We start from the raw sequence: 24,591 nt of genomic DNA on the forward strand, positions 1-24,591 counted from the left end.
TTTTTTTTTCCCTAAAGGGAACGCGACTATGAGACGCGCGGCTACGAATGTGAGTGAAAAATAGCGCAGCGTGTTCTTTTAATGTATCGCTAATCGTTCGCTCTGGAGAAAAAACTCAGCTCTCCATATGACGATTTTTTGAAAAGAGAACCTAAAAGAGATGTCTGATTGTTTCTTATTGTTAGATTAATAACGCTCAAAATTGTATCTTATTTCTAAAAAGTTATCTAAATATTTTATCATTTTTAATAAATATAGTAAATTAAAAGTAGTAATTAGTAATAAAAATTGATTTATTTTTGAAGGAACGGAGAAGATTGTCTTCAGCGCGTGGAGCACCATGCATGTTAATTAAAATGATGGGCTCTGAAATTACTCCACGATTTCGCAGCAAGATTGTCATCAAGCGACTCGCGCGAGAAATGTGTACACTTAATAAACGTTTAATAAGCTCTCGGGGACGTTTCTTTCCTCTTTAAGCAAGTCGCTACGGGCGTTTTTAGTTGGGAATGGTAAATACTCGCTAAATTGAATGAGCGGCAAAAATGTTTCATCAGGAATGAGGACGATACGCCCGCTGGCACGATCGGAGCTTCGTCCGATCCGAGGATATGCGCGCGAATCGCGTATCCTCGGAAGAGTCTGCCCGCCAGGAACGCGCCAGCAATTATGCGAGGTACCTAAGCGACAACGCTTCGGGTTCCACGCACCGAGTTACCCCAACAACGACGGGACTTGAAGAGCGAGATATATACAGCCCAGCCGAGGTGGCTATGCATCTCTTGCCCCTTTTCGAGGAAGCCCGCACGTGTCTCCGCGGATGCTGCTTCTCGCGTGTCCGCATCCAGTTTCCGCGCGAGGGGAGATTCCGCACCTTCGATTGAGACTCCTATACGATCGCTCGATCTCCAACCGCGCGTAATTGGCTCCGGCGCGTTCTCTATACCGTCCCGTCGCGTCCGAAAATCGCACATCTTTCCTCGGACTCCGCCGGTTCCCCTTAAAAAAAAGTCGCCTGCTCCTCAGTCTCTCATTTATTTACTTCGCGATTTTCGAAATCTCGCTAATTTTCTCGCTTTTCCACTTTAAGTTGTGTGTTCGTTCAAAAATCACGTTCGTCCGGTTTCCGTCGAGGAGGAGGTCGTCCTCCAACTGTGTGCGCTGGAGGAAAACCTGGCCATCGATCTCCATTCGATCTATTCTCGTACCCGGTTCACGGCGTACGATCGATATAAATAGATCGACGTAGTACTCGCTCGACAACTCGCGCGCATTTGTTCCGTGTCGACGGTGGGGCGGCACAGGATTTGTCGATCTTGACGGCAGAATCCTTCGTTCTCTCCCTAGTCCTACGTGTTACACGCCGGCGGATCATTCGAATGCCGCCGAGATCATTCGTTTCCGGGTTGTGTCATTTTGTTCGCGGTACGTATATGCTGTCCAGGTATGCGGACGTAATCACGTATTGCGACTTGAACTTGTTTGTGGAATCGATAAGCCACGTGCGAGGGCAACTATATCCGTCGCTGGAAATCGATTTATATAATTGTCACTCCGAACATGTGCTCCTACTTAATGTAAAGAACGCGCGTGTATGCAGAGCTCTGCTATAAACGTTTATTTTACGGAACGGTTTAAAAAAGTCGACGAAACAAAGAGCATCGATTTTTTTGTCGTTCTATATATCATCGTTAAATATTAAAGGACGAAATTTAAACCGATAGCTAAATAACATTTTGTTATTTTTAATTACCATATGTGTCGAAATTTATTATTTTAACTCCATTGGTTTAGTTAAATTAACTACTTATAAGAAAATAGTTAAAAATGACTCAAAATGAGTAATTAAGTATTTGACAGTACAAATTCAATACATACAGTATGTATGTATTAATAATCGATTAAAAATCACCTTATTTCTGCTGAAATTCAAATTCAAAATTTGTTAAAAACGTTACTTGAAAATGTTTTAAGACTCTTTTTCTAAATCATTCCTCTCATCCCGAGGAATTTTTATATCGCGCGTATCAGACTTTAGGCACCTTTATACAAATGCCGATACAAATTATCCACCGATAAACATAAAGAGAACGTTATTACACGGTGCGGGCGCGAGAAAAATATGCGTTACAAAGTGACGACGCGTAGATAGCCCGGAGCCGCCGGGAGGGAGGAAGACGGAGAAAGAGCAAGAGGGGAGGTGGGGCGATCCTATCGGAAGTAAAGGATGATCCTGGTTCACACAATCGTGGATCACGGTCATCGTCTACGCCTACGAAGAGTCCCTGCCTTCTCGATCCTCTGCTATATACGGATCCTCTGGCGCTCGGGCCCAGGGTGAATTTATCCGCGCCGAGATCCTCCTGCGGGATATGCGGCGATATACTATCGCCGCGCCGGTAATATTCGGTCTGTTCCGGTACAGTGATATCGGTGGATCATGCACATTTGCGGCGATAAGCACCGGGGCGACCACGTCGCGATCTCGAAGCAATTGCTTCCAGGAGCTAACTATCGCCGTCTAATAATAAGATCTTATCGAGACGCATATTGATAGCTTGGAAGTATCTAAAGATCGAATTAACATAAATCATCAGCATTATATTGGATTGAAATGTCAACTATTGTTAAAACTATTATTGTTACTCACGTCATATTGTGAACCGGATTACCTTAACAATTAACGTAATAATAACATTTAAAAAAAAATGAAGATATAAATCTCACGTAATGGTATAGTTACGTGCAGTAGAAACTTTGATAAATAAATAAAAACAATTACTTATTATACTTTCTTTTTCACACCCAGCTATTTCTGTTCTTCTTATTCTTTTTAAACAACTTTTGGCGAATCATGTAAGGGTTCCGTATCCTATTCCCGATCGACGAAGGCGAGATAGGATACCTACGGGACGCGAATAAACTGCAGAAAGGAGGTGGAGGTGGAGGTGGAGCAATTTTAACGCGAGAATGGGCCCCTTAGGCCAAGGTGATCGAAAGCGATATACACGAAAGGAGTAACGAGCTGGCGTCGTTAGCGGCACACGGTGTGTTTAGAGCGTCTGGAGCGGGAAGGTAACAAAAAGGGTAACGAATTTCTTGGCCGACTCTCCGGTTCAAGATCCAAGGAACACGCGGCGTGGCGCGTCGCCTCGACGAATCGATAGCCTCTCTCGCCAACCGAACGCACATCAGAGACGATGGAGATAATTTCGAAAAATGCTTCTCTCTACGTAACTCGTATATATACGTGCGAGGCTTCTGGAATGCCGCGCTCTTGCAAGTCGCGCGTGTGATAAGGAACATTCTATGCATTTGGGAAATGTTGAGGAAAAATTGTGGACCTTTTAAAAATTCCCAGAAGAGATAAAAGAGGCATGCTCTTTTGTCTCAGGAAGGAAAGATAAGATTCCGCATCTAGCGCTAGATGTGTTCTAGAAAAAAACAATAATTAAGTTCAGCATCTTTTTTATATAGAAAAATATTTCCCGTTGCGGAGAAATATTCTGAAAAAAAACTTTGCGTTGTAAACCGTATAAATAAATCTTAGCTCATAAATTTGCGCAGAGTTATTCTTGAAAGGGGGTTCTTGTCTGCAGAACGCACGGCGCGGTCGGCACTACTGCGTGCTCGTCCGCAGAAACGCGACGGGGCAATCGATGTGGGTTCAACGGTTTCGTTAACCTCCCGGCGAAAACGAAAGTCACCGTGTACAGCAACGTCAGAGAGACACAGCAGCAACATTAGCAGGCAGCGGCGCTGCAGCATCGCCGACGCGATGCATGGTCGGGGGACGGGACGGTCTCTCGCTGGAGGAGGTCGACAGCATGGCGCGCGCGGCGCGCGACCTCGATCGAGGACACTCGCCCGGCGGAGAATCGCGGATATCCTTTCGAGCTTTCGTATTACATCAAAACGCATTATATGATGCAAAACCCGGCGTAATGTCGCGCGCGTGCTAAAAAGCGGCGCATCGTGCCGCGCATTTCGACGCGCCAAAATGAATCTCCTTCGAGCCTTTACGCGCTATATCGGTATCTGTAAATTGTACCCGCAGCGACGTACCTTCGCTGAAAAAATTTGCGGTCTCGCTGAAATGTCACACCTGAGTGAACCACAGTCGCAAACGTTGATTTACGAATCGAGCGGCTAAGCGTGCTCCGAGTATATATATACTTAATTTCTGATATCTCGTCTGAACGCGGAAAGCGTGTAAATTTGTCGCGTATACCGTTCCGTAAGTCATAAAAAATATCCGAGAACCGTGCAGATTGCGCGCGTATAGCCGCTCGATTTGTGTGCCACAAATCGTGCATATGCAATTGCGTGTCACGATTGTTTTCGCTGACGTTTTCGAACACGAGCAGAAACAACAACTCTCGATGCACGCATTCCGAAACTGAACGAAACTGACAATAAGACACGCGATGAAAACAATCAGAATAAATCGTAACAGAACGCATATTGTAATTGTTACATCAACAGTTTGCAATTTATATGATCTCGAAATTTACCGTTCAGTTTAACTGTCCGGCATCGCGTGCGATAACATCAGAGCAACAATCGTACAAACTATTATTACAAACTATTATCGTGCAGAGACCAACAGTTAAGGACAATCACGTTGCTAAACTGCTTCGACAAACTATTGTACATTGTACAAGCATGCTAGTCGACATTTCGCGAACACTATACCATATGAGCAACCTAAAACTATTCCCGATCTTCCCATTCTGTATTACGGATCAATCGATATTCGCTTCGAGAGATTCACACAGACGTACTAAGAAACGATAAGAGAATATGAAATATAATCCTGAAATATATAATCCTGAATTATACAATACAAAAAAATTAATGTATATTTTTCTTATAATCCTTTAGCTTCAAAGACATCAAATATTTGTTTCATTATTTAGTCCATAAGTATTTAATGCATATTAAACGGTAGATACAAAAAAAAAACAGATAGGAAAATTGAAGATTAACTGTCGCTACGTAATGACTTGTTAGCAAACGAATAAAAATAATCACTTTATGTAACTCTGCTATACTACAACCGGATTGTATAACAAATGTGCAACGTGACAGCGCTTTACTGCAACTTTCTCTGCAAATTTACTAAATTAAAAATTAATAACACGACGTTACACGTATGTACCAAAAAACATAAATCAATTTGTAGGGAAATATGACACGAGCAATGTCTAAAGAAAAGCTAATGGTTTGTAGGAAATATACAGGGTGAGCCATTTTAATCAATCCAATGGCCCATCCTGTGTATATCATTATTAATAAAAACAATTCTACTGAACATTTAAAAACTGAAGATCTCGTTTCTGCGTGAACAATAATAAATGTATTGTAATATAAAGGTATCATTCCCTTTTTTAAATCGTCGCAGGATTCTCTCATTTCGCCATGCGAATCGGCGCGAAACGGCAAATACAAAAGGGGGAGCGAAACCGATCGACGAGAAACGAAAGGCGTGGTCGCATGCTATTAGTAATAGTGAAGACGTACCCTGTACCAAGTGGCCACCTGCGAGACGCTCGCAAAGGGATGGAGAAGCGGTGTTGGCGGTTTATCCGTAACACAACCGGAAGTGGAGTGGGTGATGAAGGGCCCGCGAGAGGCGCGGTTTTTTTTCGCGTGTGGCATTTGCGATATTCGTTCGTTCGTTAGGGGGGTGGTACGCGCGTTCGTAGATAAGGCCCCCACAACACGAGACGATAGTAGCACAGGTGTGGCGGTTGGTGGTTGGTGGCGGGTGTAGAGTGTATTTCGCCCCCGTGCAGGGTGAGGCAAAAGCAAAAACAACAACAACAACAACACCACAGGTCAGAAAATGCACGGTCATTGGCGATCACGCGCATCGCCAGACAAATATACGTATATATAAATCTATACACATGAATAAAAAAAAAAAGAACGTATGAATAATACAGGTGCATGTACATGTCGTAAGCCGCTGTCTCAGGATGAGTTGTATGTACGTAATCGCATGACAAACATTCTTTTCTTCGCAATATATATAGTAATTATGATACACAATAATTATAATATACATCATCTATTAGTACGCTAATATTTAATTATTTAAGTGGTTCAGGAGATTATCTCGACGAATTCATCCTGAGAATGCAGCGCATAAATATTTCAATGAGTATATAGAACTAAAAGTAAAAACATTAAGTACAAATCAAACTCTGGGGAAAATACTGGGACGGGATTGGACCGGTACCAGTACATGTTCTCTTTTCATGCAAGACACACAATCGTCGTGTATAATACAATCGACGAACCGTGTACTGGTACCGTGTATTTAAATCGCTTTAAATCTCCTTCACGTACCTGATATACCTAGACCGTATAATATATCTCTGCTATTATACAAAAAAGTTTATAAATTTGATTTGATGGAACGTGAAAGAATTAAAGAAGTTATTCGCAGACTCGACAGATCGATGAGATTTGCGAGGGAAAACTAAAACGAAGGGTGAAGCGAAGAAAACGAAAATGTCGAGTAAGCAATTGGTAGTTTTTGGGTGAAGGACTTAACGGGGGTATATATATCGGGGGTTTTCTTTGCTGTACCTCCTGTGTCCCGGAAGGCAAGCATGTAAGGCAGAAAGACGAAACGCGTGAAAATTTTTGCGTGGCATATAGAGCAAGAAAGAGCGACAAAGGGAGAAAGGGAAGGGAGAAGAAAGAGGGAGGAGGAGAGAGACTGAGAAAGAGATGGGGGACGTATGGCAGCGTGACGACTTCACAGAAAGCGAAAAGCTTCAACACAATATCGATACTCTAGTCTCTCTATTTCGCCTAACGGGGACACTCGCGCGTGTGCGCGTGTCTATTCTCGACACGCTTCGGCAACAAAGTGCGTCTAACACATGTGCTCTTGTGTGCGGTCGTCAAAGTTCTTGAGAGTCGAATGAAAGCACGACGAAAGCGAGTACGCGATGGGATTCAAAGGCGATGAGTATCGGATCGTGCGACGTCGTCGACCGAATCGTAATGCGATTTCTTTGAAGTACCAAGATAAAAGGAAATCCAGTGATCAACGGAAAGTAAGAGTGCGGGCGGAAGATTCGGTGCGACGACGAATTTGGTGGTTAAAAAATTGCGTTTTAAAAACTCGAGAGAAACATAAAATATCATTTTCTCAATTTCTCAAGATTATCCTAAATTCTTGAAAAGGAGATTATATTACTATTTCGTTGAACTCTTCGATTAAAGTTATAATTAAAAAAAAAAAATGTTACAAACAGCTCCTGATTGCGTCGAGTGGAGCAATGGAACACGTTTGAAGAGATGTTTTTTCGCAAAGAAAAGCTCCGATACTCTCGAACGAAAAAAAAAGAAGAAGAGAAGACTCGATCCCCGATTACCGTCTTTGAATCTGGCGTACTCTTCGTGACTCTCGGCAGTCCCGTGGGACGATTCACCACGAAAGCAGCAGAAAAGACTGGAATCTCGCTCTCTCCTCGCCTCGAGAATTCGTCATTACTCGCTCTGGCGGCTCTTAATTTCGCGCTGTCTGCAATCTCGCGAAATCGGCATGTAAAGCGCGCTAGCAGCCTCCGCTCTCAGTGCGCGCAGCATTGCCTCTGCTCAGTGCGCTGTACTTTTTGCCGCCCGAGGAACTACGAGCGGTTTCGCGACGACGAAGAGGGCGGGCGAAAGAAGAAAAAGTGAGGGAAAGAAGATGAGAGAGGAGAGAAGAGAAGAGAAGCAGAGTGGAACGTCGGAAATAGAGAGACAGAGAAAGAGAGGAGAGAAGAGGGAAAAGAAAGAGAGAGAGCGAGAGAGAGAGGGAGAGAGGACGGAGGGAGCGTCCTTCGAAAAAAGCCTGATGGAGTCCTTGGGATCTGGCATGGCGGTGCGCGCGCGAGCGCGAGAGAGAAGCGGATGCACGGTGATAAATGACAGATCCGATGGGGTTCGACCGTAATCGGCGATTAATCGATACTCGGCGATCCTCGGTGAAATATACACGCGACCGCAATTTCCAGCGGGAACAAATCGCCCCGGGTGGCGCAGGTACGAATTATATTATACTACGCTCTCGAGAGAAAGAGAGAGATAAAGAGAGAGAAAGAGATCGCGGACGAATTTCTCAACGAAATGCGACCGGCACTACGTGCGCGTACGGGAATGAGAGGGTAAGAGAGGCCAACGCCGTTCCGCTTCTCACCGCTTTCCGTCCTTCTCCACGTGCGCACCGTCTCTGTCTCTCTCTCTCTCTCTCTCTCTCGCGTGCGCGCAAACTCGCGCTAAATCGGGGCTACGAATTATATTACCGGCGCTTTCGATCGCGGGGGAATTTCTCAACGAAATACGTGTAATTATTGTGCGAAGGACTCGGCGCAAGTAAGTAAGCAAGCGAACGAGCGAGCAAGCGCGCGCGCGTGAGTACTCCCTCTCGCGCACGTCCGATGGAGACGGCAAAACGAGAATCCGCCACGGGCTTCATAAATTTCCGACGTAAGGATCGTCCGGCCAGAAATAACACGCGGGAAAAGTACGCGCGCGGGATTTATTGCCGCGAAAGAGAATAATGCGTTCCGTTTTCAATTTCTCCCCTTCATCTTCCATCGCGCAACCTGCCTGCCTGTCCGTCCGCCCGTCCGTCCGTCCGTCTATCTCGCGCTATCGAGCAGCCGGGAGATAAATTTTAGTCCGGGAGTGAATCGCGCGCGTGTTCGATCGTCGTTAAGAGCATCGATATAACTCCCAAGCTCCCCAGGCTGTTTTCAAGGTTTCCCTCGGGATATTCAGGAATATACACGAGAAACTCCTTCCCTATACCCACGTCGAAACGTCGTTCATACCTTGGGCAAGGACGCCAGGCATTGCTGCTTCACGTCCCAGACCAGCTGATCCTTCGGGAACTGCAGACACTTGCTGACGTAGAGCTCGGGCACGTGGATCCGAGCGAGGAGCACGCCCTCGCCGACGGGGGTGTTCTCCGTCGCCGCGAGCGCGTCCTCCGCATTCTGCTGACCTTGACCCTGCGCCGGGCCACCTTGAGGACCGATGGTTCCCTGGATCTGAGACTGAGAGCTCGCACTGCCGGGTGAGCTCTCCTGCTGCTGCTGCTGTTGCTGCTGGGGCGAATGCTGCTGCTGCTGTTGCTGGGGCTGTTGCTGTTGCGGCGGCTGCTGCTGCTGCTGCTTTGGTCCCGCCTCCATTGCGAGAACCTCGCGGTTCCTCAGGATCCCACCTTCAGTAGCTCACATCTGCGACAGGAAAAAATCACGCGATCGTCGGTTATCAATAATATTCCCAGAAAAAATAAGATACATTATGCAATCGCGATGGATATGTTTTACTGAAGTGCATGGTATGTCCTATTAATGAAATATTAAAAAAGAATATACCACTTACACTTTCATCATCGAAACCTTGTCAAAAAATAGGTATATAGGATTAAAAAGTTACGTAATATCGCATTCTTTTTTTACGTTCCTACCATCGCATTCAAACTGCGTCGAAGTAGACGAGGTGTTAAACAGTTACATAATCAGAAGTTTACAGACAAATTTATTGATTTTATCTTATGTAATTTTCTAGCTGATATAAATCAAGGCTTCTCAATTTTTTTGCAGCGCTTAATTTTTTGCTTCGCAAGAGCGTGGGTTGTCCATCGATGGAATGGCCCAAGTTTTTATTCCATTCATTCCCTTTCGAATGATTGAAATTCTTCAAAGTAATCTTTACGAATTATATACGCGTTTTTAAACGACGTAATCATGTCGCAACGATGGAAAGAAAATAATCGTCTATCGGGAGCGTATCTGGCAAAATACGTGGATTCGTTAACGAGCGTGTAAGTGGCATAAACGCTACGTATGCGAGGAACACGATGGGGGAATGACAACGGATGGCGAGAGACGACGGGACGAGGAGAGACGATGGGCGCGCGAGAGGGCGGACCGTATGTGAGAAGAGTTATAAGGCGTTTCGGTCGGAGGAGACGAAGAAGAAATTAAAACGGCGAAGGATTCGCTTGTTTATGACCACAGCGAGGTATAACGGTAAAGGGAGGACGGGATTACCGCAATGGAAATAAAGAAACGGCGCCGGGACGCCGTACCACTCGATTTTTAACGCTCGTAAAAGGTTTTATGCCTCACGATGCCTTGCAACATGCGCGGTTTTTCCTTCTTCACTTTTCTGCTCCCTTTTTTTCTCTGTCTCTTTCTCTTTCCCTGTTACTCAGTGCCTTTTTATTTTTGACGCACGTCGGCTTCGCAATGCGTAATCAGAGATCCAAATCGAAGCGAAGCTACTACGCTACCACAACGCCGTCCAAACAATCATAAGAGAGCGTGCACTTCTCTTGGGTGAGACAACCGTAATTTATATAACGCCAGGAATGGCTTTTCTTCCATACCGGGGGCCGTCGGGAAAAGAATGACCGATCCATTCGAGGCGCGAGACTCATCGTTTTGAATTGATTATGCAAATTAACCGCGCGCTCACCTTCGCGTCGCGACTCCGACGTACGTGTGCAGGGCCGGGCCCCCGTACACCGAAGGTAATTCTCTCGGTGCCTTTACGCCGGGAATGATAAAAATATACGCTGAGAGAATTAATCTTGTCTTTAGGTCTGTAAAGTTAACGTATGTGCATATCAATTATATCCCTCCTGATATCTGAATAAAAAAAGAAATGCGTGCGCGACCATTCGTTACGAAAGCCAAAGGCGGCGATTTATAACTGGCAGGCAGTTCAACCTGGGAGAAAGCTTTAAGTATTGAATTATAATGTTATAAAATGTAAGCGATATAAGCCTGCTATTCTTTGAGAACTCCTACCTCTACACCGAGGCTTCTTAAAATGCCTCGATCCGACCATGGATATATGTAGTTGTGAAGCAACATTGCGCGGGGAAACTTTTTCCACCTTCCAGGCATTCCGTGATTCCTGCTACGTATTTCCAAGCCGCGCTTACTATCGCGCGCGACAAGCGTTTATATTAATTAATTAACTTCTGAGACTTTGTATTTATCTCCGTTGCACCGTTTGCCGCTTTAACGCTTTCGAGCCGAGCTGCGGAGCCGAGAACCCGCCGGAATCTGAATCGCATCTACGGATCGCAAACTAAAAAAAAAAAATTAAAGTAAAACGATCCTTGACAATCTTGGGATATCCTTTGAGTCATCGTTCGGCACTCGGAAAGATTTCTACAAACGAGCCTCTGACAAATGGACCTCTGATGTCTTTCCTCATCATCGGTGATGAACCGTGTCTGGCGTGATATACGTATATATCGTCGCGAAGCAGACGAACAGGCCAAACGTATTCGTTTTTACCTCGTGCCGCCGCGCGCCGTCGCCGTCACCGCTCGCGCGATAACGCATATTTCGCCGTTTTATAATTCCGCCTCCAACCTGTCGGATTAATCACCTACGGCCGACGATAACTGACGTCTTAACAAGCGGCGCGCGCGTGATCGCTTTCACTAGAAAGGTTTCAACGCGACGACAGTCACACTGCCGCCGCCGCCGCCGCCACCGCGCCGCCGACTTTTATTTCGTAATTCGCGTTTGCGTTGTCCTGCACAGAGCTTTTACACCGCGAGCCATGTAATCCCGCGATTAAGGCGCAGTACTTGCGTCATCTTCGGTAATGGAGTAACATGGAAACTTTATGATGCACCCGTGTACACAGGGTGTTCGCGAAATCGCTCTATTACTTCTTCTCTTCGATAACTTCGAAGTTTGCTTCTTGATAAAAATTTAATCGCCGCACTTTTGTTTATAGTACTAAAGAAAAAATTTAATATTATAATAAAATATAATTAAAACTAAAATAAAATCAAGCTTTTTTATTTATTCCACTTGTAACTTTGATATATTTGACTCTCGAAAAAAATAATTGAATCTATTTTAGATTAAACAAATGTAAAATTTTATTTGATACTAGACACTACAGACGCGCGCTTCGCGCGCGCTATTTAGCTTTAACATTATGCTATTTACTATTACACTATTAACCCTTGATACACACAACTGTCAAAATCTACAATGACAGCTGCGAATGAAGTAAGCGCAGCAAGAGAACCAATCGGCATCGCGTAAAAGTGACAACAATACCTATGACATGCCCTTTTTAGAAGAGGATTGTTTATTATTTCGTGCATACAAATATTATTTTTATATATTGCAGGAAGCATATGTAAATACTAATGGCGCAAAATTATTTCAGGAATTCTTCGGGAAGATGATGAAGATGGTTTTAAAAGTGTTTCTTTTTTATATAATATATATGAGAAGAAAAGAAAATCAGGGTAAAAGGATTCCACGAAACGAATGAGAAACGACGGAATCCCGGGGGATATAAGTGTGAGATGTCAGGTGCTATGAGAGGAGAAGTTTGATGGGAAACCGCAGACGCCATTAAACGTAACCCTCTTCGTCGGGGGAGTGCGGACCGCGTTAAAACTTTAAATAACCTACTGACCATGCTCTGTACACATGTATATATAACTTATGTTTCGAGGAGAAATGCATGAAGAAATACAAAGAACCGCGCGAGAGATCTACGAGATCGCATCTGCGGCGTGGCGGCGCGAGAGCTAACGCAAAATTACTATCAAGTCATAAATTCATTCGAGACGTCGAGATGTCTGTACGACAAGCTTCCTCGAAGTTTTTCATAAAAATTTATAAAACTACAAATAGCATATAAATAAATTTTTATTCAAAGTATCTCATATATTACACATATATATGTATATATTTCTGTAATTGTCCTCTCCAATTAAAAAAGTTCAAAATTTTAATTGGCGGCTTTAATATGGTACAGACAACAAAATTCTTGAGATATAAATAATGTTTAATAATACGGTGAGATCAGACGCGTGTGACGAGAAGGTGCTTTCGTCAAATCGCTCGTCGCCGCGCGCACCTATCGCACGCGATAATTCACAGTGGATCATAATGGTTGCGATGATAACGACACGCTACTTTTTCTAAGCGATGAATCGATCATCGCCGGCCCGATGGGGCTATCCGGCGAAACCGGTAGAGACGAAGAGGACGAAGCAGAAGAAGAGAAAGAAGTAGAAGAAGAACAAGAAGGTAGGCTATAAGAAAGATAATAAGAGGGAACGAAGAGAGAGACGATGATGAACCGAGGGAGAAAGGGAGGGAGGGGGTTCATGGGTGCGTATAGACGAACGCACGATGGACGGATGGATAGACGGGGGCCCATGGGTGGACTGACCGACGGACGGGCGGACAGCAAACGCATCAATGACAAGACGTAAATCATAGTTTTATGACCCGTCTTTATGTGGCCCTTATTCGTGGCACTCATCGGTAGAAGAGAGCCTTTCGGATTTTTCTGTCTGGCTCTGGCTTATACTTGTACGTCCAGGACCGCATCGGTTCGCATCGACTGCGCGAGGCCTTACGCTTCAGGATCTTTTAGTATACCGAGAGAGAGAGAGAGAGAGAGAGAGAGAGAGAGAGAGAGAGAGAGAGAGAAACAAATTTTACTAATTTATTCTCGGCGATAAAATAGCGTCACGATTAAAAATTATAGTGCCTTTGATGTTTTTTGAGAATAATGATGCATATAACGTAATGTACTTCACAGATTAAATTAAAGACGACATTCAATTTAATCTCATTATTGTAGTACACTTCAATTTTTTTGTAAACACGTCTTCTCTTACATGCAAGGTGAGAAATTACGAAAGTGTTAAACGGATGATTCATGGAATTAAGTTTTTTTATCTTGGTGCTTGGATTTCGAGAGTTTTTGGAGATTTGGATAAAATTTTTACATATCCTTCATCATAACACGTAAATGGACGGGTAAAGCGACTCTAAAGAATTTCGGTGAGATTCGCAACTGCAAAAATGGAACTTCAATTCGCTTTTCGATTCCGTTCTTCGATTTCGCTCTTCGATCCGCCCCTGAACGCACGTAAGTGCGTATATAACAGGTACCCGCTGCGTGGGCGTCGGTTTACGGGTTTGCTTTTAAGTGACCGTACCTTAATTCGCGCTGCGGTTAACAGTGTGTCGTGTTTAACGGTGATCCCGCGAGGGAGGGTGAGGGTGAGGGAGAGAGTCAGAGAAAAAGAGAGAGAGAGAGAGAAAGACTGCAATTAGAAAAATCCGATAACTGCATCGGTGGAAATGCAACCCGGCGACAAAAAAGAGGGAAGGTGGGGTACCACGAAGGCAACGAAGGACAGCGCGGGGTTAAGGTACGACCCTGACATTCTGGATCTCGCGGACGTGGGTGTGCGCACCGCGCAACTTTGTTGCCGCACTTTTTCGAGAGCATCTTCTTCTCTCTCTCTCCCTCTCTCCGCTCCACTCCGCTCCGCTCCGGACCGCTCCGCGGGACCCGCGGCGCGGCCGCATTATACGCTCGCGCGCGTATAAAGGGAACGGCGTACGCGAAGGCCTTGACAGAGGAGGTGGTGTACGACAAGGATTATTTTTCAACGACATACGCTACGACGCGCCGCGGAAAGTGAATCGCGCCAAATAGTACAATTCAACGGCGACGCGCGCGCGCGCGCGCTTTTACGGCCTCATCGCGCGACTGCGACACGCGGGAAAGAGCACGGACGGCCGGTAATCTCGCCTGATTATAATCCCAATTTTAATCTCGCCCCGCGGTGGCGAGCCGAGCCATGCAACGGACGCGTGAAATATGCCAGCGAAATTTATATCTTCCCGATATATCCGCGCGCGAATGAATTCCGTCACACGAATAATAGCGATGCGAAGTGCGACATGCATCTCAGACAGCACCATGTGTCAAAGATGTCTTAAAGATGTCCCAAAGATGTCTTTAAGACGTCTTATGTTCCGATTTTGGACGTGCGTGCTGTCTGGGATATTTTCGTAGTGTCAGCGACATCCTTCGAAGAATACCTTTCCAAGATAAAAGAAAACTATAACGTTTGATTCACGGTACGCTACACGATAACAACGTCTAGTTCGATCGTCTCGTTTTATTTCTCCCAATCCTATGGTATCCCATTACACGTTTATCGCGACGTTAATAACCTAGGCGGGGATCGTTCAAACGACGTTCAATTTTTATTCTGCGGACGTTTAATGTTCCTCCTACCCTCCCCCCCCCCAATGTCTCATTGTCGTTTATGGCACCAGCATCCCTCGTGCAATTTGAGCGACGTGCTCCGTAAATTACCGGGCGAAAATCAGATAGAGACCACAGACTCGGTTGCTCTCAGCTCCCTTTAGAGTGACAGACTTAACTATGCGTGGCTGTCTAACGCTGAGCTTGATTTATCTACTGTGAAAATCGCATTTAATATCAATGAAACAAGACAAGACGAGAAACACTTAACACACTTGGCGATGGCGTACGTTAAACGGTCCGCTAGGAAAGGATGAAAGGGACAGCGAAAACATTTCGAGCTTGATGTTATTACACCGACGATTCTCAATATATGGCTAGCTATAGCTCTTTTCTTATCTACAAATTACTTTTTAATATCACACGAGATCTCTGATTCTTGCTTCGCGTGTCTTGTTACTTATGATTACACCCATATAGCGTACACGATATTACTATCGATATTACTATCCGCGATAAACCACGATAAATTTTGTGGATATCGGGATTGGCAGACGCATTAGGCCTATATACAATATGGACATAATATTACACGCGTCCCCTATCTCTTACGATCGACTACGATGTTGTCTCTCTATAAGGACTTTCCTGATCGTCCCCTTTGCTGCGGCAATAAAAGATGTTTCCTGCGCACAATAATTCGCGAAGTTAGGTGCGGCATATGGGCAGTTTCGCGACACCCACCGCTTCTCCGGCGATTTTCTCGTTATCGATATGCCGAAGAAATTTATAAGGTCGTATACGTTTTGAAACATAAATAAAATATGTTTTTCTCGTAGGTCGATTAATTCACGGGTAAAGTATTATCAGTCGAGAGAATAAAAAAACCAGGAATAAAAATTCTCAAAAAGTAAAAACGTGCAATTAAAATTAATCTGTTAAAGTTAGATTCAAAGTTTTAATATTTTAATAATTTATCGATTGTGTAAAAATAAACGAGCTGTCGCCGATAAAATGTCACTTTGCGCAACAACAAGCGTGCATGAGAATAAGATCCACGCATGAAACTTCCAGATTGAAAAAGTTTTCTCTCGTGAAGTTCGACTGCTGTAGCTCATATATGTATACTTGCGGGGAACTTCAATAATCGAGTATAAGGATATCTTGCCTCAAAGCCTGCGGAGGCGGTAATATGAAGATAATACAATGATATTAAATAAATTTGTTGGACACGCTGGACCTGTAGGCGCATATAACAAATCACGCTGCATTCAGCGGGTATAATAGAAACGCGGAAGAGAGAAGGATGCTGCGCGGCGAAAAAGAGAATCGATGTCGCGAACAGAAAAACAGAAAGAAGGCCCCGATTCCCTCTTTCCTCTCCTTCGTTGCCTTAGCTGAAAAACACCCGCCCTCGCGGGAATTCGTCTGTACAAATAGCCCTTTTCGTCTCGTACATACCCAGCCCCGGGACAGGAAGTTTCGCCGCTGCGATTTATTCACGTCACCACGTCGGAAAATCGTACAGATTTGGCACAACAGAGATTACATAAGTAATTCTTTTGCCTGTGATTTATACTCGTTTGTCTGTCGAGATGGTGATTGATGACGTTTAAGTTTTAATATGCCTTTTTTGCAAATGTAAATAACATTAAAGCTTTTTGAATATAGAATATCGAGAATAAAAATAATTAAAAAATGTTGACATATTATTTTCAAGGCATCCCCTCGTGAATCGATTAATTTATCACGCGGCTCGGAAGTTATCTAGAATAGCACGCCCTTATTTTACTTTAAGACTCGACCGGATGCTTTTCTGCGAAGTTGACTAATTGCTAAAAATGTCGAAGGCCATCGCTCGTTATCAGCGACTCGGTGATGGTGACGGTGCATCGGAGAAAAGCATGAAGGTGTAGATGGATCACGACAGAAATAGCGAGAAATAATTCCATCATTTATTGGGCGGTCGAAAGGTTAAGAGGGCGGCGTGTCGAGCTTAAAAGGCTGAATAAATTAAATCTATAAACGTGACATCGATATAAGTACCAGTATTATTGAGTATTCGCCCCGATTCTCTTTTATTAGTCGATAAAAAAAAGTTCACGTTAATCCTACGCGTTGTTATTGTTTCATGACTTTATTGACGAGCGCTTGAAATATTTCCTTGATAATATCGAGACCTCGGATACCGATTTATACCTGAAAAGCATCATTATCAAGTATCAAGTATGATCAAGTATGATCAAGTATGATCAAGTATGATCAAGTATCATTATCAAGATAAGGGCAATCATTATTTCCTCCCTAGGGCTTTTACTGTCGTGGAACGTAATGATAAAATCGTTTAACCATTACTAAGCGTTCATTGTTATATATTTTTCTATATTGAATAAGATAACGATAACTCTGTACGATTAACATGTGGCAAAATTGTAACAAGAAAATTAAAAACATCATCAACGTTTCTTACTAATTTGTAGTAATTCGTTGTAATCAAATGCATCTCTTCTCAATTTTATATATATATAAGATGCATTATTTATGATAAACACACATATTAGCAAAATCGGTTTGCAAATGTTTAAATTTTCTATCCCCAAAAAATCTTACATCTACGTTAAATATGAATGAATGACAAAGACATCTCATACACAATAATACCTTAATACCTAAAGATGCAAATTTCTTCATCTCTTTAATCCTTAGCATTCGGAGCAAACTCTTGAATAGCACTCAATCGAGATCCAATTCAGATAACTGAATTGGGGAGTCTGACAACAATCAGAGATGAATTCGGAATTCTCTGAAAGCACGTGTCAATATCGATATGTCTGGTGACTTACCCCCGGTTCAACGACCCACGCAGCCACGAGCGTGAAGGAAAACGAACGGGTGACCCTCGGCGTTGTCGGGGTTATCGCGCGACATCGCCACCGGCAGCCATTGTCAAAAAACAATTCCGAAACGTACGAGGCATCCACTACATTGCACCAACCCGCACCGTATATCGTTGCACCGCACCGCGTTGCGAAAACGCGCTTTGGGGTGGTCGTGCCTCAGCAATATGGCGACGGCGGCACGACCCCCAATATCGCCCGTCGCGTATTCCCAGGTAGAGATGACTCGAGAGCGTCGTCGCCAGGACGAGATCCTCGGCAGGGAGGACGGCTCGCGCCGAGACTCACCGCCACCCCCCGACCGCCCAGCGTACCATCGGGGTAGGACAATGCTCGACGAAAGCGAAACGTACGACGACCGGCGGCGCCTCCGAGTGCGGGACCGAGCGTCGCGGGGTGCATCGCGCGACTACGGCGGGGTTCGAGGGGGCACCTCCGAGGAGGGTGAAGCATCCCCGCGGCGTAGATGGCGCCATGGCGCCGGTTTTCAGGAATTACGCTCCAGGGTTAGGCGCGAGGAGTGAGAGAGAGCGCGAGGAGAGCCTGGTGGTGGATGTTGGTCGCCTGGCAACGACGAGAGATCGACCGAGTGCTCTTTCCGCCCCTCTCTTTCCCCTCCCTCTTCGCCCTCCGCCTTAGCGGCCACCGAGAGAGTTGGACACCACCCTCGCGCTCGTTGTTGTTGCCGCCGCTTGTGCTGGTGCGACGGTACGGTGTGCGGTGGTAGTGGTGATCCCGCGGCCGTGTGCGAAAACAAGTACGTATCGAGAGTCGCGAGTGGGCCAACGATTAGTCGCGATCGGGGGTAGAGAATGTCGAGGGTGGAAGGTCAAGAGGAGAGCGGGCGCCTTGAAGGACATGCCAATGGTATATAAATACGTCGTGCGCGTCTGGGTGAGTCCTTAAAGACAGAAGTAACGAAATTGGGACATCACAAATACCGTGACGTGGATGAAAGGAAAGAATACATATATCAAGTACAAGTTCTGTACTAAAGATGATTGTATGATGTTTTGTACGATTATATAATTATAAAATATAATTTTGAAGGCAAATTAAATTGTACTACGTGAAATATCCATCGTTCATATTTTTTTTCAACATGTACGCAACCATGTTGCACTCTACATTCGATGTATTAATTATTCGCCGAAATGACTATGAGTTTGGCGGCATAAAGAGAGATGTATTAAAATGGTACTTTCATATATATTTAAATTTTTATTTCTAATAAAAAACACGATGGAGAAGATTTTGAACGTTGTAAGTATAGAAAGGTAAATATCAATAAAACGGTATTCTTAACGCGGTTATTCTATCCCGTGAGGTACGAGGAGATTCGATCGTTCGCTGTTTGTCCGTTCGTCCATTCTCTCCGGCAAACATACCGAAAATGGCGCGCGGCATTTCACATTGTTGTTTTAAGACAGCTCGATCGATACCTTCATCGCGGTATCGGGTACACACCCACATTGTTGCGCACCGTCTCCCTTATAAATAAGCGATCGTTTAGCCGCGAAGTCTCGGCGAAAACTTTCGCCGTGCTTTGGTTCACGGACGGTTTTATAACGTAACGAACCTCATTAGGAACGGTAATAGCGCCTTTTCTGGTAGCAACTCCATTTTCTGCGAGGCAAGACGGATGGCCGCCATCGTTGCGCACCGTCGTCTTAAAAGTCCTCGCACATCCTACGGAAGCGGAGAGTAATGAATGGTTCGCAAACGTAAAAAAAAAAAGGGGAGAATTCCGTCGATCGTCGCACGGTGATTTATCGTGACTTTGATCGCGCCGTCAAAGCGCCGTGATAACGCTTTGTCCGATAAGGCAAGAAGGGATGAGTGTCCTACTGCCGTTTTCTTCGCGATTACGGATAGCAAGGACATGATTCGCGCGTGATCCATTATCGAACGATTATATTGTTATCTGATAATCGCGTTTGTGTGTACGACGAAATGTGCTTTCATAGTTTACGAGATATGATCATCCGCGGCGACAAATATAGCGATTACGAACGTCGCGCTCTTCAATCATTAGAAGCTTATCGGATTTGCCTTGCGCAACTAAAATTAATATCCAACAAAAGCTAACAAGAGCAAAAATAATAAATATAAACCATAATGAATTCATTTTTCAACTTTCCGCAACGGCATTTGAGGTATAATTGCGGACTAATTTACATATAATTTTCGCTCTCCTTGTATACCTCTGCGTCAAAAAGTTTTACATGATTTTTAAGCATGTTAATGACTCATTAATAATGACTAAGCTTTCAAAGAGTCAAACCGGATTCTCTGATGTGGAAAAACGGGAGGTTTCGCGTGACATCACTTCCTCAGCATCGGCATCGTCGCGCGCGGATGCAGGCACTCATGCCTGACGACTTTTTCGTCGCACGGTGCGCGGGGGAAGGGAGGGAAAAACTAACAAGCGCAAGGTTCACTCAGATTAGATCGACTCCAATTTAGTTCACTCGCCGTTTGACCTCCATTCCGTATCGGCCGCCCTCTCTCCGGCTTTTAATTTGCGGAGGATATGACGTTCCCTCGATGAATCTCATCGGTCGTCCCTCTCGACGACCGGTGCCGTTAAACCGGAACAATTTAGCATCGAGGACGACAGAGCGGCCACCCCCCCCCCCATTTTTATCGGCACTCCATATTATAGATTTAATTGTAATTGAATCAGCGGATAGGAAGTTCTAGAGCAAAGTATTTTTTTTTGTACGATCGTTGGAATTCTCGATTACACAACTCAAAGAAATTGCGAATTAATATTCGAGATGTTAATCTACGAGAATTAAATTGCGAAATTAAAAAGTAGAAAAAATTTTATCTGATGAGCTGTCTCTTAATATCTTTAACATCTACAATAAAAAAATATTATGCAACATGATATTGGATATTGCTTATATATATATATATATATATATATATATATAAGACAGCAAAATAATTTAAATGTAACATAAAATTTATATATATTTATAAGAACCGCGCAAGGGTTATGCCCTGATTGACTGCACAATTTTTCATCCGCATCATCTTTCAATTTTCTTTCTCTTATTTTTTAATTAATTCTTTGATTAATTGTCACAGAAGATTAGCGTGGTGCAAAACAGGTAGATTAATCCATTTACAATTGGTTCAATAATATAATGGATTATGAAGGGTAAATCAACCCGGGACAATCAAATGTTAAGAATACAATAAAAAATGTAAATATTAAAATATTAAAATATTAAATGATATATACTTGACTGACACAATATTTTTTGAAAATTATAAGGCAAATTAACACGTGAGAAAGTAAAAAAATGTGCGCGTCCTGAACTTGGCGGTCTTTGAAATATAACACAAGGAATAGAGTTCGGAAGTCGACCTGTTTCCGCTTTTCGAGCATCGTCAGTCCATTAATTTAAAGGGATAGCACGAGGAACGAGAGGTTCCGGCAGACCAGGGGTCTAGGTGAAAGACGAGTACCTGACGTATATTTGATGTTTGATCGATTGATCACCATGCATCTATCGCAATCTTTTATACGCACACCAAGGATCTCCGCTTGTCAGCGAATATAGAACCCTCTTGGCCGTATCGTTAACTTCTTGACCCTCCTCACACGTCGCCGAAACAATTTCAACGCGAAAAGAGAACGTAAATAATATATTAATATATAACCCTTCGTATTATTTAACAATTTATCAAGGACATTTCACAAAAATATAAATTTATTAACAATAATTATATAAGCTAAATCATAGGCTAATTTATTCAATAACAAAAGAATGATTGAACTGCCATTGATTCTGACGCTCTGTTACTTTTATTGCTGTATCATCACCAATTACGCTTGATTATTTTGCTCTAAGTTCCAACATCAATCCTCGACGTACCACTACATATTTCAAGTTCATTATTAAATATTTAAATAATTCACCGCTGATGTGAAGATTGAGTAAAGTCGAAACGTTGAATTATATACAATGTTCAATCATACTTTCGTTATTGAATAAATTAATATTTAACACCTAAGTTTATTATACGCTTGTCCTTGGTCTATAATTTAGCTTATAGCTCAGCTCGTAACGAGCAAATTAACTTTATTCAACAATAAATTTTTATATTTGTGTTCTTTGAAAATAATGACACGCTTCGACATAATCGTCTCTCCATTACTTGCAAGTATCGATGACTGCATTCACCGTTACGTGAGGCTTTTCACCTCGCATTTGCATCTGTTTAAACGAATAAATAATCCCACGGTGCCGCGCGCGCGGCGATATTCTCTTCGCCGCCGTCTCGGTTCCCGGCTCGCGAGTCCACATTCTTCCCCGCTTCCCGGCACGAGGAAGAAAGAGAGCCAGGAAGTCAGCCGTGAGACAGGAAGGTCGTACCATCTAAGTTTAGATTGTGTTTTAGTCACCTACCGCGGCTACCTACACTCTTTTCCACCTACAACTCCGCCCCTTTATCTGCCCGCGAGGTCCGCGAGGAGTCGTTAACGACCTCCGTATGCGGAGGTGATACCCGTGGTACGTGCGGTGGAACCCTTTCAACGATAATCCTGGAAACTGGGATCTCGCGCGCGGATATACCGTCCCGTGAATTGGCACGCGGGGAAAACCGACGCGTTACTCGATTTTACTTTACGCGCAAGTTAACGCCGCGCGCTTATTCCAATATCCGTTGTCTACTCTGGACGATGATGCAAGCGTTTGCACTTCCCGCCAGCGCGCTGCTGGTATATACGTTCTCGTCTATCTGCCGCCGCCGTCTATCTATCGTGTCCCGAAGGAAAACCTGAATCACGAAATCCTCCGGGTGCTCTCTCTAAGAAAGGCGGAGCAGCTGCGGCGACGGCGGCGGCAACTCTCTGTTATAGAGCCCCGGTAACGTACACGCGTGTAACGTTTACACGTCCCCGTATCTCTTTTGGCGTGTGTATTCGTGCGTGGGTGTTAAGCGGGTGCAGGAAGGAAAGGCGCGGGGACCGGCGAGAGGGAGGGAGGGGGGAGGATAAAGGAGTAAAACCGCGCGTTGTGTGGATGTGGGTAAGCGGGGACTGTAAATATCGCGTCTCTCTGCTGCCTACCTCGCGCGCAACGGGGAGGCACGTCCGGTATATATGGTATATCGCCTTATGCACGTCTCCTCGTCCTACCGCGCTTGGTGCCTATGAAGGCACCGGACAGACGAACGGGCCATTGGATGAAAAATACCCCACTAAATTGATAAATTATGGCCGCTTTAAATCAGCCAGATGCGGGGTCCGTGCGTTCCACCGCGGCTCAGAGAGAGAGAGAGAGAGAGAGACAGGCTGGGGCTGGGGCCTGATTTAGGTAGCCATTCTGGATAACTCCCGATAATAACTCTACTGTAAACGGTAGTCGGGGAAACTTTACGAGCAAGTTTTTAATGGTTTTCTTAGTAATTGTCAATGCGGAATTTGTTCGAAACGACCTGAGGATCAGGGAAAATTACGACCAAATTTGGTTCGAAGACTTTACAGCGAGAACTTGATCGAAATCCGCACGAGAATCACATGTACGAGAAAATTATCACGAGATTTACTCAATTGAAGGTAATTAAAGTTGAAAAACGCGCGCGCGGGCAACACATTCCGTTCTTTCTTTATATTAATATTTTTGCGATTGAGATACTACAATCACGGATCGAAACGTAAATCTTTGACGAGAGGTTCGTTAAATCGCGATTGCTCTATCGAAAAGCTCTTTGCTATTTGTCGTTAAGACGAATCTCTCGCGATGGGCGTACAAATCAAGATTTACGGGCGGTTACAGCGACCGAAACTTGACGCTCTCTTGCGACATGGACAATGTAAGAGATTGCGTCACACACAACGACCGAGAATCGGCTTCGAGGCAAATCGAGGCTCGATCCGAAGAACTCGGACTGACGTTCCCGGAGGGGGCGCGGCACTTTCTCTCGCCGGAGTTCCAGAGCAACGTGGAATCGAGGAAACCCCCTCACGAATACCCACACAATTTACTCCTCCGTAGCCGTCCCGATGTCTGGAGAAGTTACCTCGCCTCGCTTAAAATTCAATTTGACCAAAATGGGGAATATACTCGCACAGTCTGCCTGGGGGTACACATATAGTTGGACACATAAAATATTTCATTTCGCGAGAACTCCACGTAGAATAAAAATTTACACATCATCTCTAACACTTTTTCGACATTGATGTTTAAACAAGCAATTTTGAAATTTAAAACATGCCATCACTAATTTTTTTTTAAGAAAAAAAGAATTTGTTAAAATACTGAAAACTGAAGAAGACAACATATTTTAACAATAAGATGTATCATGATATATCATCATACGAAAAAACTTTAGATAAAGCAATTAATATGTGAAATAAAACTAAAAAAAGGATAATCTTAGCAATCAATATTTTACTTTAATATTTTTCACCTCATTTCTGTGTTCTTAAAAACTTGGTACATCTGATAGCGATCTCCAAGTTTTTATCTGAATTATGAGCAGGAGGAAACCGCGGAGAAAGAGAAAATTAGTAACACAATCGGCAAAAGCGACAACGGATTAGGCGCGGTATGAAAAAAAAGGAAGAACGCAACGACCGAACAGAAATTCC

The 24,591-nt window shown here is 44.0% G+C and overlaps 1 protein-coding gene across 7 annotated transcripts in view; it reads right to left on the bottom strand.

The window, feature by feature from the left end:
• The window catches only part of Prosap (SH3 and multiple ankyrin repeat domains prosap), a 125,972-nt gene that overhangs the window by 30,299 nt on the left and 71,082 nt on the right, over window positions 1-24,591 (bottom strand). For 3 of the 7 annotated variants that reach the window (XM_077413657.1, XM_077413662.1, XM_077413661.1), the window contains exons 3-4: window positions 8,837-9,245; window positions 5,524-5,543 (exon numbers count right to left, since the gene is read on the bottom strand). In XM_077413657.1, the coding sequence (XP_077269783.1) occupies window positions 5,524-5,543; window positions 8,837-9,197 (381 nt within the window). In that variant the 5' untranslated portion in view covers window positions 9,198-9,245. Of the gene's footprint in view, window positions 1-5,523; window positions 5,544-8,836; window positions 9,246-17,924; window positions 18,368-24,591 lie in introns of those variants that run through there. The other 4 variants (XM_077413663.1, XM_077413660.1, XM_077413658.1 and 1 more) reach the window with 3 other exon arrangements.

Source organism: Temnothorax americanus, unplaced genomic scaffold (assembly GCF_048541705.1).
Source record: "Temnothorax americanus isolate GAGA-0224 unplaced genomic scaffold, ASM4854170v1 Scaffold33, whole genome shotgun sequence".
Classification (NCBI taxonomy): domain Eukaryota; kingdom Metazoa; phylum Arthropoda; class Insecta; order Hymenoptera; family Formicidae; genus Temnothorax; species Temnothorax americanus.